The 12919-nt window shown below is 41.3% G+C and overlaps 2 protein-coding genes across 7 annotated transcripts; one reads left to right on the forward strand and one right to left on the reverse strand.

Annotated features, from left to right (window-relative positions):
* Positions 1-35: 35 nt before the first annotated feature.
* On the forward strand, positions 36-9317 carry LOC135344974 (ubiquitin carboxyl-terminal hydrolase 15-like). 6 transcript variants are annotated; one of them, XM_064542285.1, is made up of 23 exons: positions 448-627; positions 699-1006; positions 1081-1142; positions 1574-1704; positions 1930-2047; positions 2106-2236; positions 2324-2469; positions 2599-2709; positions 2829-2999; positions 3072-3233; positions 3285-3512; positions 4869-5033; positions 6201-6286; positions 6750-6875; positions 6969-7018; positions 7065-7172; positions 7289-7359; positions 7577-7677; positions 7751-7855; positions 8653-8792; positions 8873-8961; positions 9033-9121; positions 9177-9317. In XM_064542285.1, the coding sequence occupies exons 1-22, from the start codon at positions 588-590 to the stop codon at positions 9093-9095; spliced, it is 2712 nt and encodes a 903-aa protein (XP_064398355.1). In that variant the 5' UTR covers positions 448-587; the 3' UTR covers positions 9096-9121; positions 9177-9317. The 6 variants fall into 6 exon arrangements, 4 of the variants coding, with proteins under 4 accessions (XP_064398352.1, XP_064398354.1, XP_064398355.1 ...); XM_064542282.1 differs by having other exon boundaries at positions 37-1006; XM_064542284.1 differs by having other exon boundaries at positions 37-1006; positions 7068-7172.
* Positions 9318-12130: 2813 nt separating this feature from the next.
* LOC135345489 (phosphatidylinositol 3-kinase regulatory subunit beta-like) lies at positions 12131-12568 on the reverse strand. The gene has a single exon (XM_064542906.1). The coding sequence runs from the start codon at positions 12566-12568 to the stop codon at positions 12131-12133; it is 438 nt and encodes a 145-aa protein (XP_064398976.1).
* Between the last annotated feature and the right edge of the window lie 351 nt (positions 12569-12919).

Genomic DNA, 12919 nt, shown 5'->3' on the forward strand with positions numbered 1-12919 from the left:
CAAGGGTCATCTACACATACAATAATTATGTCAATAAGTGCGGCCTGGGATCGAGGATAATCTCTGGTTTGCTCAGCGATCGTCAGAGACATGACAGGAGATGGCGACTATTTCTAGGGAAACAGACTTGGATAAACTAGTAGTACAAGTGAAGAAGCTTAACCTAGACGCTCAGGGAAGTTCAGGAGCTTATGGAGTTGTCTACAGAGTGACTGTGGAGGGGAGAAAATGTATTGCCAAGAAGCTCCACAGCATCTTGCTCAAAGTTGGTGACTACTATCCAGTGGACCAGAGAGATTCCATTATTGAAAAGTTCCGCAATGAGTGTCGCATTCTGAGCGGCTTAGATCATCCAAACGTTATAGCGTTTGTTGGAGTCCACTACGGTCGAGACAAGAATGACATCAGTCTGATAATGGAGAGGCTTCAATGGGATGTGGCCGACTTTATCGAGAAGAATCCTGGCACAAGTCTCGTAACTAGAATTAACATCCTATACGATGTATCCAAGGGCCTTCAATATCTCCACTCGCTGACTCCTCCCCTCATACACCGTGACCTCACTGCTCCCAACATCTTGCTCACTGATGACCTCACTGCCAAGATTGGAGACCTGGGCGTATCCAGGTACGTTGATCCCACTGCAATGTCACAAACCCTAACAAAGGCGCCTGGAAACGTATACTACATGTCCCCAGAAGCAAGAGACGAGAATCCGCAATACACTGTCAAGCTGGACATTTTCTCCTTCGGTGCTCTCATTATCCACACATTCATTGGGAAAGTGCCAGATGTACATGATGTCCCATATGATCAAACTGCTGTACAGCTCAGTCAAGAGGGGAAAATCGAGTTGACAAGACGAAAAAAGGCTATTCAGCAGATGACCACAGACCACTGCATGTATCCTCTCATTGTCCGCTGTCTCCATGACAAACCCGCTTCACGTCCCACTACAGACGAATTATGTGGCTCTCTGGTTGATCTAATCCAAAAAAATGATGCTGTAAGTGAAATATAATTATATGAAGTTGATCAGTTACGTCGATACACACTCGTCATGTACATATATAATTATAGGCTGTTCAAAAGACTGAGATTCAAGCCGCTCTTAAGCAACAGTTCAGAAAAGGGGATGTCTGGTAATTAAACATGTCTTCAAATTGATCATGTATTATAGTATGCATGGTTAAGAGTGCAATATGGGGCGAGTAACAAGCAATGGCAAGGCTACTAATTGCACGAGGCGTCTAGCCGAGTGCTATTAACCTTGCCAGTGCTTGTTATGAGTGCTATTAATCCCTTATTGCACGAGTAGCCATACTATTGATTTCTAATTGTGTATGATGGAGTTCTCTGCAGTTTTTCTTAATATTTTCGGCCACGGCCATTATTCGAAAACAATACGTTGTCATTGACAGCGTGCAATTACTTGACAGGTAATTGACGGCGCGCAATTACTGGACCGGATGTGATACGGGATTAATTGCTGTACACTCTCCAGTCACTAATAGCACATCATACGATTAATACATGTATGTGTATAATTATGATGGGTGTTTTTATTCCTTAGGTTCTTGGTCGACATTCGCTGGATAAAACAGTGGATGAAGTTCATAGGCTATAAGCCTGATGACCAGTCATCAGTTGGCAAGAAGTCCGCTAACCCAGGACCACTGGACAATTCAAACCTTTCCAACACCCGTAAGTTGTGAGTTGCACTTAATTCTGTTGCCCAAATCAACACTTATAGGAGAAGTAAGGGTTGGTGTTTTAAATTGTTATTTCAATCGCACTATGACACAGCAACCTTTTTTAATCAGTATGTGTAGCTACTTGTATATCCGTTTGAATTTATCTATGGTATCTGAAGTTTTCGTCTCTGTATCTGCTGTATCTGCATTTACGTTGATCATAATTATTTTATAGACGGTCATCTTCGTGAGCGCTTGGTGGATGAGATGGACTACTTTCTTATTCCAGAGTCAGCTTGGAACAAACTTGCATCCTGGTATGGCCTCAGTCCGAGTTCAAAGGTCATCTCAAGGTATTTTGGCGAAAATTCATGCATGCACTAAAAGACATGTGGAATATGCTTTTTGCAGGAGAGTGATTGAGTACGGACTGTGCGAAAAACACCTTAAGGTGGAGGTGTATCTGCTAGAGTTCCAGCTATGTGCACAGCCCTACCTTAACGACGTGAAGACGAGGGAGTTCAGCAGAGCAGACACTGTTTGTGAGTAGTTATAACACCACTTTGATGATTAGAGTGACGATTGTATACATGTACATGGTAGCTGATATATTAGCATCCATTTCACAGCTGATTTGGAGTCTGCTATTAGGGAGGAGTTTGGTATCCCCCTAACCAGAGAGTGCAGGGTGTGGCATCGCTACATGGCAAATACCTATGAGCTATTGTCAAAAGCTGACCAATCTCTGCACGATGTTGGACTCTACAATGAAGAGGTGAGCAACTTATTTTCATCTGTTAGCTACGTATAATTATACGTTAAATCACTCCAGGTAAACAATGTAGTACGAGTTACGTACGTAACTTAGTGCAATAAAGATTTGATTTGACTTCTATGCATGCAGACTGTTATGCTGGAGAAGAAGAACGATGATGGGTCATGGCCACACCGTAACACTGTACCATGTGGACTGAGTAACCCTGGCAACACTTCATTTATGAACTCAGTTCTCCATGTAAATGCCAATTAATAATTGTGATGTTCAACTCACACAGAAATGTGCAATTTACATCTAGAATATTGCCATGTTTTGTTGTCACATAATGTCGTATCTCTTTCTTGTCCTTCATGTAGTGCCTAAGCAACACTGTCTCCCTCACTAACTACTTCCTGGAAGACTACAAGAAGCACATCGATACGACCAGCACTCTGGGAACGGGCGGGGCCATTGCCGAGGCTTATGCGGCCCTAATAGAGGAATTGTGGTGTGGGAAAGGCAGCGTTATTGCCCCAAAGCACTTCCTCGTGAGTACATATACATGTAGCTGTTTTCACATCATAATCAACTTGTCACACGTTTTTGCTGGTAACATGCAGGTCCAGGTTCGTCGCTATGCCTCACAGTTAACAGACCTTGTTGAGCATGACGCTAATGAGCTTCTGGCTATCCTATTGGACAGCCTACACGAAGACCTCAACCTGGTGAAAACAAAACTTTCCATTGACATGACTGTGCCTACCAAAGGCAGGGAGGAACAGGTTAGTGTAATTTGTTCCCAATAACAATAATTATTATTATATTTGGAGCAGGACATTGCTGAAGAGTGGTGGCACAAGCACCTACAACGAAACCAGTCTATGATCGTCAAGTTATTCCAAGGTCAGCTGCGAACAACATTGGAATGCTCAAAGTGTAAACAGACATCAAAGACCTTTGATCCCTTTACAACGTTGTCACTACAACTCCCACCCTTCAAAGGGACAAGAAACATCTATGTCTGTTTGGTCCGTAGCAATCCCTTTCAATCAGTCATGAAGGTGAGATTCAATTTACAGAATGCAGATGACTACATGTATATACCGTATAGCGGGTAATTTTTGTGGGGTACAAAATTCGTTTATCTCGAAAAAGGTGATTGTCGTGAGTAACAATTTTGTTTAGTCTCATTGCCTGCACTGCATTTATACGTTGGAGGTCAGCTTGCCCATGAAAATAAAAAATATTTACCCCCAAAATTTACCCGCTATACGGCAGTAAAAAATTCAATAATTAGCTCTGTACATTAATTTGGATAGAGCACTGATTTGTACCATGGGCTCTCGCTAATCCGGCTCTCTGCATTATTGTCACTTCGTTATACCGGCCATTGCGTTTGGCACAAAATTAATTGCTAGCAATATTGTACAAAACTCGCCCTGAAATACAGCCCATCTCGCTATACTGTACTGTAATACTGGTCAGTTTTGACAGCCTAAAACCATGAATGCACTTTTATTACTTTAATACGTACGACCCGTAATTGATTACACTCTAATAGAGAGCATGATGACTCATCATACGTGAGGCAGAACCGCTAGCCTCGATTCCAGGTCGCTTTTCAATTGAGAAAGATGGCCTGGTATACACTGTCTGCGCATGCGTCAATTACTCCAAGATTCTTGGGGATCGAGATATCTTAGTAAATTAGTCAGTATATTGTATATTTTACAATGATGTCATTGCACAAATCACAGCAGAATAACACAGCTACTTACAACATTTATGACCTAGACTACATGTATATAGTGACTAGTTTTGTTGTGATGGCTTCTACTTCTGTTCTGCTCTTGCTCAAGCTCTCTCCAGTGTTGAAAAGTCAGGTTTTGTCTTCTTTTGTACTGTGGTAGAGTGGTGGGCGTTTTTCTGTCAGTACCTACCGGCTCTGGCAAGTCTACTTGCTTCCAGACGCTTGTTTGATGCCATCTCAGTAAGATCAGTGTTCCTTGTATGAGCCTGGAGTTGTGATGGCGATTTCTCTCTCATAGTTTAATCAACTACGTGGGTGACCATAGTACAAAAGGTTAATTGATAAATTACGAAGAGTTTTACTAACAAATTTACTATTGAATCCACCCACGCGTAAACGGTGGTTACCAGGCCCTCTAGTGATAGGGGCTGGGGTCGAGGCTACAGAACCGCTAAAGTATAACCATTGGATTTGAGTCATGCTGGGCTGCGAATTAGCCCCAGTCACTTTATGAATTGCGGCCACCTCGCTAATACGGACAAACTGTACTGTCCCAAGAGTGACCAGATTAACGAGTCCACTGTATTTGCACAATATGCTCTACATTTACATTTATTCCAGTACTATAATTATATACTCAATATCATTTCCGCATGTTACAACATAGTATAAGCTGAAGCTTCTCAAAAACGGTCGTATAATGGACTTAAAGACGAAGCTGGGCTCACTGTGTGACATAGAGGCCAGCCACTTGGCAGTGACAGATGTGTACAACGGTCGATTCCACAGGATCTACGCTGACAAGGACCCTCTCTCACACATTGTGGACAAGGTACGTATTCACTATGCTGTACCAAAAGTAGATAGAGAAAAGTGTTGAACTGCTGTACGTAGTAAACGCGGAAGTCCATTTACCAAACTCTATGTCATCATTGTTCAATTTAAGTGTTGTTAAGTACCGTACATTGTATTTACTTGATTAAACGCCCTCCTTGAATAAACGCCCATCTCGTTTAAACGCCCAGGGTAAAAGCTCTGTCTTTGTCAATAAACACCCATCTTAAATAATCGCCCATATATGGGGCGTGGCACTGTGGGTGGAGCTGAAATAGCACATGGAACCCAGTTGCAAGCAGGGCAGCATAGAATATAATAATACTTTTTATTATGCATCGATGGCAGAGAGAGAGATACCGACACAGAGGGCACTCCTATGACTTAAAATTAAGCTGAGAAATAGATTTAAGCTGAGACAGCAGCCCAAGAAGAGCACAATAACTGCTGCTGTGCAAAAGTTTTGGAGTAGACATAACAATAAACGCCCCCTCTAAAGACTTCGATCTGAAATAAACGCCCGGGCGTTTAATCAAGTAAATATGGTATGTGCATGTGGTTTCTATAGCACTGCCCTAGCTCTGCGTGTGTGGTTTCTGGGAAGTATTGCTAAAATTAATATTAGTGATGAGCAGAGTTGGCCAAATTTTACTAATCAGTGCATCGTTCTTACTCTTATCTACTCTTGACTGCATATACGCAGAGGAGGAACGCTAGGGTCAAAAGGTTATTAATTAAAACACCATGTGGCCCTAGCCTATGTCTGAGTTTACCCTCGCACCCTTGAGTTTATACACCACCACTAGCTTGATCCTCTTTATAATCACAACAGAAATCGGTTGAGCTATCGCGCCCCAGAGGAATCAGCGTGAGAGAGGAGATCCAGGATTTAATTGCAACCTTTGACCTTTTATTGCATTCTTCGAAACCACACGATTGGAAAATTAGCCTTCTGTGGCTAGGATATAAATTTTGATGTGCTGGCTTGATGCACTGGATCTAGATCTAGGTTTAAGCTTCCCATGCAAGCAGGCAAATAAAGAACAGAAACGCTATAAGCTGTTATATGCAGGAACCCAAATTTCATTAAATGTGACCCTATTGACCCTGGCGTTCCTCCTGGCATGTACCTATTATGAAATGTCAAGATTAATATGGCTTGCAGGATGACATCTATTGCTACCAACTCCAAAAAGAGCACATTGGCAACAGAAAGATGGTTCACGTACCAGTTTACATGAGGGCAGAAACGTTCGTATAATTATTTTTTGTACATGTACAAGACACTATACCAGTGTAGCCTCATTTCCAGGCTGCAAAAAAGAGGGAAAACAGCCTGCATAATACTCTGTTAGCGTATGCGTCGGTACCCCCAAGACTCTTAGGGTTTGCAATACTTTTATTAGTAAATTTGTCACCGTATACTGAGTTTCAATTGCAATACGTCTATTTGGATTGCAAAATGCGAGTTTTCGCGTACAATAGACCAAGCAGACCAGTGTGTATATAAAAAATTAGTTGCCGTAGATCGCAAACGAAAGACATGCATTCTAGAAACACAATAGGGCTTGTACATTTTTTACCCCACAACAATTACCCGCTATACGGTGATTGATATATATATATCCACCCACGCGCTAACATTGAATACCAGGCCCTAGCTAATACAAGTGGCTGGAATCAAGGCTAACAATACACCTGTACGTACTTACAGTGAGCCACAGTACTCACCAAACAAATCGTCGAGGTACTTCATTCTGTTTGGGTTTCCAATTATTGTGTACGTACCAGCAGACGCCACCTATAGGACTCTGTATACTGCCGTTGTCATCACAATGAGGTGAGGGATAACATGCAAGCTGTGTGTGCATGCGTCCATTGTTAGTGTATGTGTGTCCATTATAAGGATGTGTACATAATTATTATCCTATAGGAGGTATGTGAAGCTTTTGTCTGAAGTCCAAGAACATGTATCTGTTGAAAGTAAGAAAGATGATTGTTTTCAGATTCAATACATTATCTCCTTTAGCAGGAGAGACCGAGAAGGACTTGTTCCAATTGACGGTTGTCAATTGCTATGGCTCTCAGGATATCAAGAAACTTGTTGATGACCCGCAAACACCTCTGCAACTGTCAGGTGTGTAGAAGGAGTCAGTTGGTATGCAGCCTTACTGCGATCGAATATTGGATCCCACTTGTTTAGCTACATGTACCATTCCTTTTATTATGGTGTATGCATGTGTGTGCTTGTAGGCTCTACTTACATTGCCTGTGACTGGGACCAGGAAGTAAAGGAACAGTGCTATAACGAGGAAAAGAGCAAGGTGCACATGCATGCAGTGTAATTTGTTTGCCAGTACGTACACTATAACTAATTCAATGACTGAGGTAGAAATCGACTCTGCGCTAATTTAAATGGTGGAGCACATGCGAAGAATGAAGTTCATAAATCAGACATAATGCCTCAACAGTATAATATACCGGTACATGTACATGTACATGTAGCGTGCAACACCTGTTGTAATGTATGCTTATATATAGGAGTTTGTGGAGCACCAATCAGTGGGCAAGAGTGAGAGCGATGTACAATTGATGGATTGCTTGGATATGTTCACCGTCCTGGAGACAGTTGACGACAATTGGTAAGCCATTCATCTTAAATAAATAATTATTTTGGTGTTAGTATTTTTGTGATTCTCTATACTTATTCAAAAGGCATTGTCCAAAGTGTAAAGAGGACACCTCGGTAACAAAGAAGAACGAGGTTTGGACTTTGCCAGACGTATTGACGCTGCACCTCATGAGATTATCAAAAGACAGGTAAAGTAAATAATGCTGGGTTCAAGTTTGAATTCTGGATATACAATAGACTCTCGCTATAGTATTCTGGCGCTCTGCAGTAGTACGGCCACCTCGATATACCGGCCATTTGGTTTGCTAGCTAGATGTTTACTGCACAAAACTCCGTATACCGGCCAGTACATTTATTACTGCCGGATATGTTGTTTTGGGTGTGGTTTAGCAGATAAAAATTAGACAGAACCATAAAATTTGTCATTTGATCCGTTTTTTAACCGCGGCTATTTTCTGAAATGCAGCCACCTCGCTATTCCGGCCTGTAGCTGCACTGTCCCAAAGATGGTCGGATTAACGAGAGTCTACTATAATTTTATGTAATCACAGTGCCACGTCAGCATCAGCATAATTTTTGAGGCCCTAAAACAAGCGTCTACCGTTGCTGTAATTATTTTTTCTGTCGCTTATAAACTTGTTTGAGACATCAAGACAATCATCCTGCATCTTCACGTTTTAAACAGTTGTCTGACCATGCATAGCTACAGTTCATGAATGTTGTTCACGAGTCAGCTCCAACGTTGCAGCTAGCTAGCAAGTGAAACTGAGTTAGACCACGCCCATTTTCTCTAAAATGTCTATACTAGCTGTAGAACACCACCATAATTTTGGCACCAGCTGGGCTGAACACTACTTTTGTGCTAAAAGATGCGCCACTCAGAAGTAGTTTTCTGGCGCTGTAATTACATCAATTAACGGTTATGCAATAACTTTTTTGTTTACGGCCAAGTGTGACAGACTTTAATCATTCAACAACCCTACAGTGACAAGCTGAACGTTATGGTGGACTTCCCTGTATCTGGATTGGATCTCTCCTCTCTAGTACGGTGTCCCAATGTGGTAGAAACTGTCTACGACCTCTATGCTGTTTGCAACCGTGTTGGAGGAGCAAAGGATGGGCATTGTGGGTATACAAGTATTCTTTTGTGTTTGTTCCGTTTTCATCCAAATATTTTGTGCCCATAATTAATTTCAATTTCTCAGATACTGCCAGTGCTAAGAAAATGGACGATAAACAGTGGTACCAATTCGATGACAGCATCGTCTCAGAGACTAGAGAAGATAGACTTGTGGTGAGCTCTCTAAACACAACATCATGCAAGCTAGCACACAGATATTCATGACCTATACCTAATACCCACAGACGGCAGCTGCATATATACTGTTCTATCGTCGTCGTGGCTGGGTCTCACCACCTAGTATCTAGGAGCAATCGAAAAGGAGATTCATGAGGTAAACAGATGGTCCCCCAATATTATTATAATCATAGCAGTAATTAATTCTGCAGGTATTTGCTGAACCAGACTATAAACTGTTGTGTAGGTTAGTTGTTATATTTACGGATTTTTGTTGTTGTGTAAAAAATTATTTTTGTTACGGTAGATTATTGTCTGTCTCATCCCCATGCACCCTTCTCATCATAAAACGATTCATTCGGTTCAAATGGGGGAAAACGGAAGGAGCAAATGTACATTTACAGCTGTTGTCTATCAAATATGCGCATTGCCAATCCCATGTATGCATGTAAATATGTATCCTTTGTTGCAGATTACATAAGCCAATTAATTGACAAAACAAAGCTTAATTAAGCCCCCCTCCGTGAAGAATAAGAAAGCTAAGATAATAAATTATACATATCGCCTTTGTTTCTCAAAATGTACGGATGAAACCTTGAAATTTAATTGTTTTAGCCTCGGTCCCCCAGCCCGACTTGTAACACGTATATACTTGGTCAAAAACCTGCACCCTTTCTCTTTCGGTTATAATTTTTTTTTATTAACGGCCAGGGAACGAGGTTAGAAATGTTTTAGCAACGTGCATATTATGTATTCACAGCACTATATACAATTGAGTAGAGTCGTACGTATAATTTTTATATGTCACAGTTTTACCATTTACGATTCCAGGCCTCAGTGTGCAATCTGATTGGTTCAGGCTCTACTGCAAGATTTTTGCAGTGAGTATACAAATCCAGATATAGGCTTGAAACCTGATGTCCTCCCTTCTTTGGGTGGATGGGTCACACCCATCTATAGAGCACTCTTTAATTTTCAATTGTTACTGTATCAATTCTTACCCAATTCCAAAATCCATGATGGGAGACCAGGAGCATGTGTTCATCAAACTGTTCTATCCAGCTTCTGTGGGTACTGTGAGTGAGGCTGACTTGGACCAACTGCTGGGTGCTTTGAAAAAAGTTAGTTCTATATACTTTGTTGCGGTAATCCCTAGGCCCTGTAGATATGTATGCTATGTAGATCTATGGGTGCATGTGTGGGTGGGTACCAGCATAGATAAACAAAAGAAAGGGATAGGCAACGCCCCACGTGATGCTAGGTAAATGCAGTGTGTGACGTCACACCCTCTGGTTGGAGGCGAGTTGCGCTCAAGAAAGTACACAATGATCACTATATCTGCTTATTTTTCTCGTAGGGGGCCTAAAAGAGAAATTCAAAGCAATCAGGCATCATGCACACATACACCCAGCACTACTGATAGATACAGCTGCTATGTTAGTGCCGAGATTTCTTTTATTCAGCTTGATTTGTGTGAAAAAACACCAAATTGTCAGTTTGTGTACCTCTATCTCCAATATGAAATAATTTTATAAACATGTACAGAATTAAAGTGTGTTTATAACTGCATGGAACAAAGCATATTTTCCAGCTCTCAATGCAGTGAAGTAGTGGCAGCACCATGAAACGTTTGTCCGAAGTCCAGAAAGTTTGCGTACCTCTCCTGCTCTTACTGTACATGGAAATCTAGTTTGAAGTGCTCTAAGACACAGTTTAGGTATTAGAAAGTGGAACACAAGTATCTTTATCTGTATTGTGTGATCGAAGAGATGGCATTTGAAGGACTTGGGAACAGACCTGTTATGGTTTGTAGAGAGTATATACTGACACCCCCTTTGGAGCTCACTTCCTCATCACTTTGCATAAGCAGCTCTAAAAGATGAATAGCCTATGTCTAAGTGTATCTGGTGTCTCCTCAAGAGCACAGCTTGCTATAATACTACAAACTATAAAATATTTACTGACATTTTGAGTGCACACACCCCTTTTTGCTCATTACACGCTCCTTTTTAGCAATTTCTTTCGTTTATCTATGGTACCGGGTGTCACTGGTGATGGAAATGAAAGCATACGAATGACTTTAAGCTATAATACGAGCATTCTTAGTTTTGTAAACGTCCAAATTACAGCGACACTTGCGTTGACAATTATTTTTAATGCTGCGTGCGCGTCCTAAATGGAGGTAAATGTATAGCTACACCCTAGCCTCGATTCTAACCTACTGGAAAATACAAATCGAGGCAAGTAGTCTGAGTATATAGAGCTAGATGCGACCCTCTAGCGACAGGTGGTACCAGACAGCAAGGAAATCAAGGTAGCAATAAGCAAGCAAGAGTTAATCAATCAAGAATTGTGACTATTTAGATGGGTGTGGCCCCTCTCCAGGCCATTGAATTTTTGTGACGTTTAGAGGGGGGAGGGGGGTCAAAAAATGCAAAAGTACATGTATAGTTTAAAGTGCCCCCTAAAAAGGTATAATTATAAAATTTTGCCGTTTATACACAATAATTATAACATTTATTATGACAAGCATTGTGAGAATAGGTCTTGTCTACGTAATACATTGTGAGGGTAGAGGGTATATGGTGTACTTTAGTGCACCTATCAAAATACTAGCTACAGCTCTATAGCTATGGACAGTCACTATGCATGCCTAAGGTCGACAATATGATATGGAGTGTGTTATAACAGGAGCCCATAAAGAGAAGGAGCGGCTAACTTCAACGTATACTCGGGGATCGCGTTTCGTAATTGCCGGTGAAACCGCACTTCCTTGTATGGAAGCGACTAAGTGCTTGCAAACCGCATCCCTGCATTGCGTATAACACGTGTAGGGATTCAACCACTTAGTGACTCTGCATATATGGAAATGCGGTCATAACCACTTACGAAACGGGATCCCCGTAGTCAGTCGCTCCTTCTCTTTATGGGCTTCTGGTTATAATTATACTGAGCAATGGTGTTCGTTTACCATGGTATATCATTCTGGGCTGCTATAGAGAGTCCCGGTTTATTTCACATAATGTTACACATATGCACGTACACAGACTGGAATCAAAGTTCCAAAATACAAACACAAAATGAAAATGACATAATCGTATATAAAACCAGTGACTGTACATTTCACATGCAAACATGCTAAATATAGATGTCAGTATACATGTAGCTAGTCGAGAAAGTACTTGAGCTTGGTTCGACCACCACCCTCCAAATCGAGAGGCTTGTTTCGATAGTGTTTGATTAGTTTCTTGATAGACTTGAATTCCTTAGCATTTGCGACATTTGCCAATGCGTACTTGCCATTAGATAGCTTGATAACCTCAACATGATGAGTTTCTCCATTCAGCAACACTGAGATCATGTAGACAGGCTCTCTACGAACTGATAAAGCATCACTCTCTCGAACAAGAAATGTACCATCGAATCTTGCAGACTTTGATAGCTTATCTTCAGCTATAGAGCGATTCATTCTCCCTCCATACCATGGCAAGTCTTTGTCTCTGATATCAGGGTTTTCAGTACCCTCTGGCCTGTCTTCAGTGATGACTAACCAGTCTTCATAACTCTCTTCAGAATATACTTTGGGACACTTTATAGAAGCCATGATACTTGGCTATAATTTATAGCTATATAGTTTATAGTGCACTATAATATATTGAGACTCTGCTTTGTTTAGCTAGCTAGAGTGACCTTTGTTATGAGGTGGCTGTGTTAATTGTATTCATGATGCACTGTGTGTTGTTCCTTACTTACTGTACATAACTGGTAATTATTATACAGAATGAAGCCTTGTGGCCTGTGGCTTGCACCATGGTAGCCCCAGTAATGCTACAAGGTAATGCAGCTGCTGTGTCTGGTACTGTTCCTATTACCACCACTGTCAGTGAGATTTACTGCAAGACTGTCTCTTCCACAGTTGGATGTACAGGTATAATAATACATTCCAGTTAGTGAT

The sequence above is a fragment of the Halichondria panicea genome, chromosome 12 (genome assembly GCF_963675165.1).
Source record: "Halichondria panicea chromosome 12, odHalPani1.1, whole genome shotgun sequence".
NCBI lineage: Eukaryota > Metazoa > Porifera > Demospongiae > Suberitida > Halichondriidae > Halichondria > Halichondria panicea.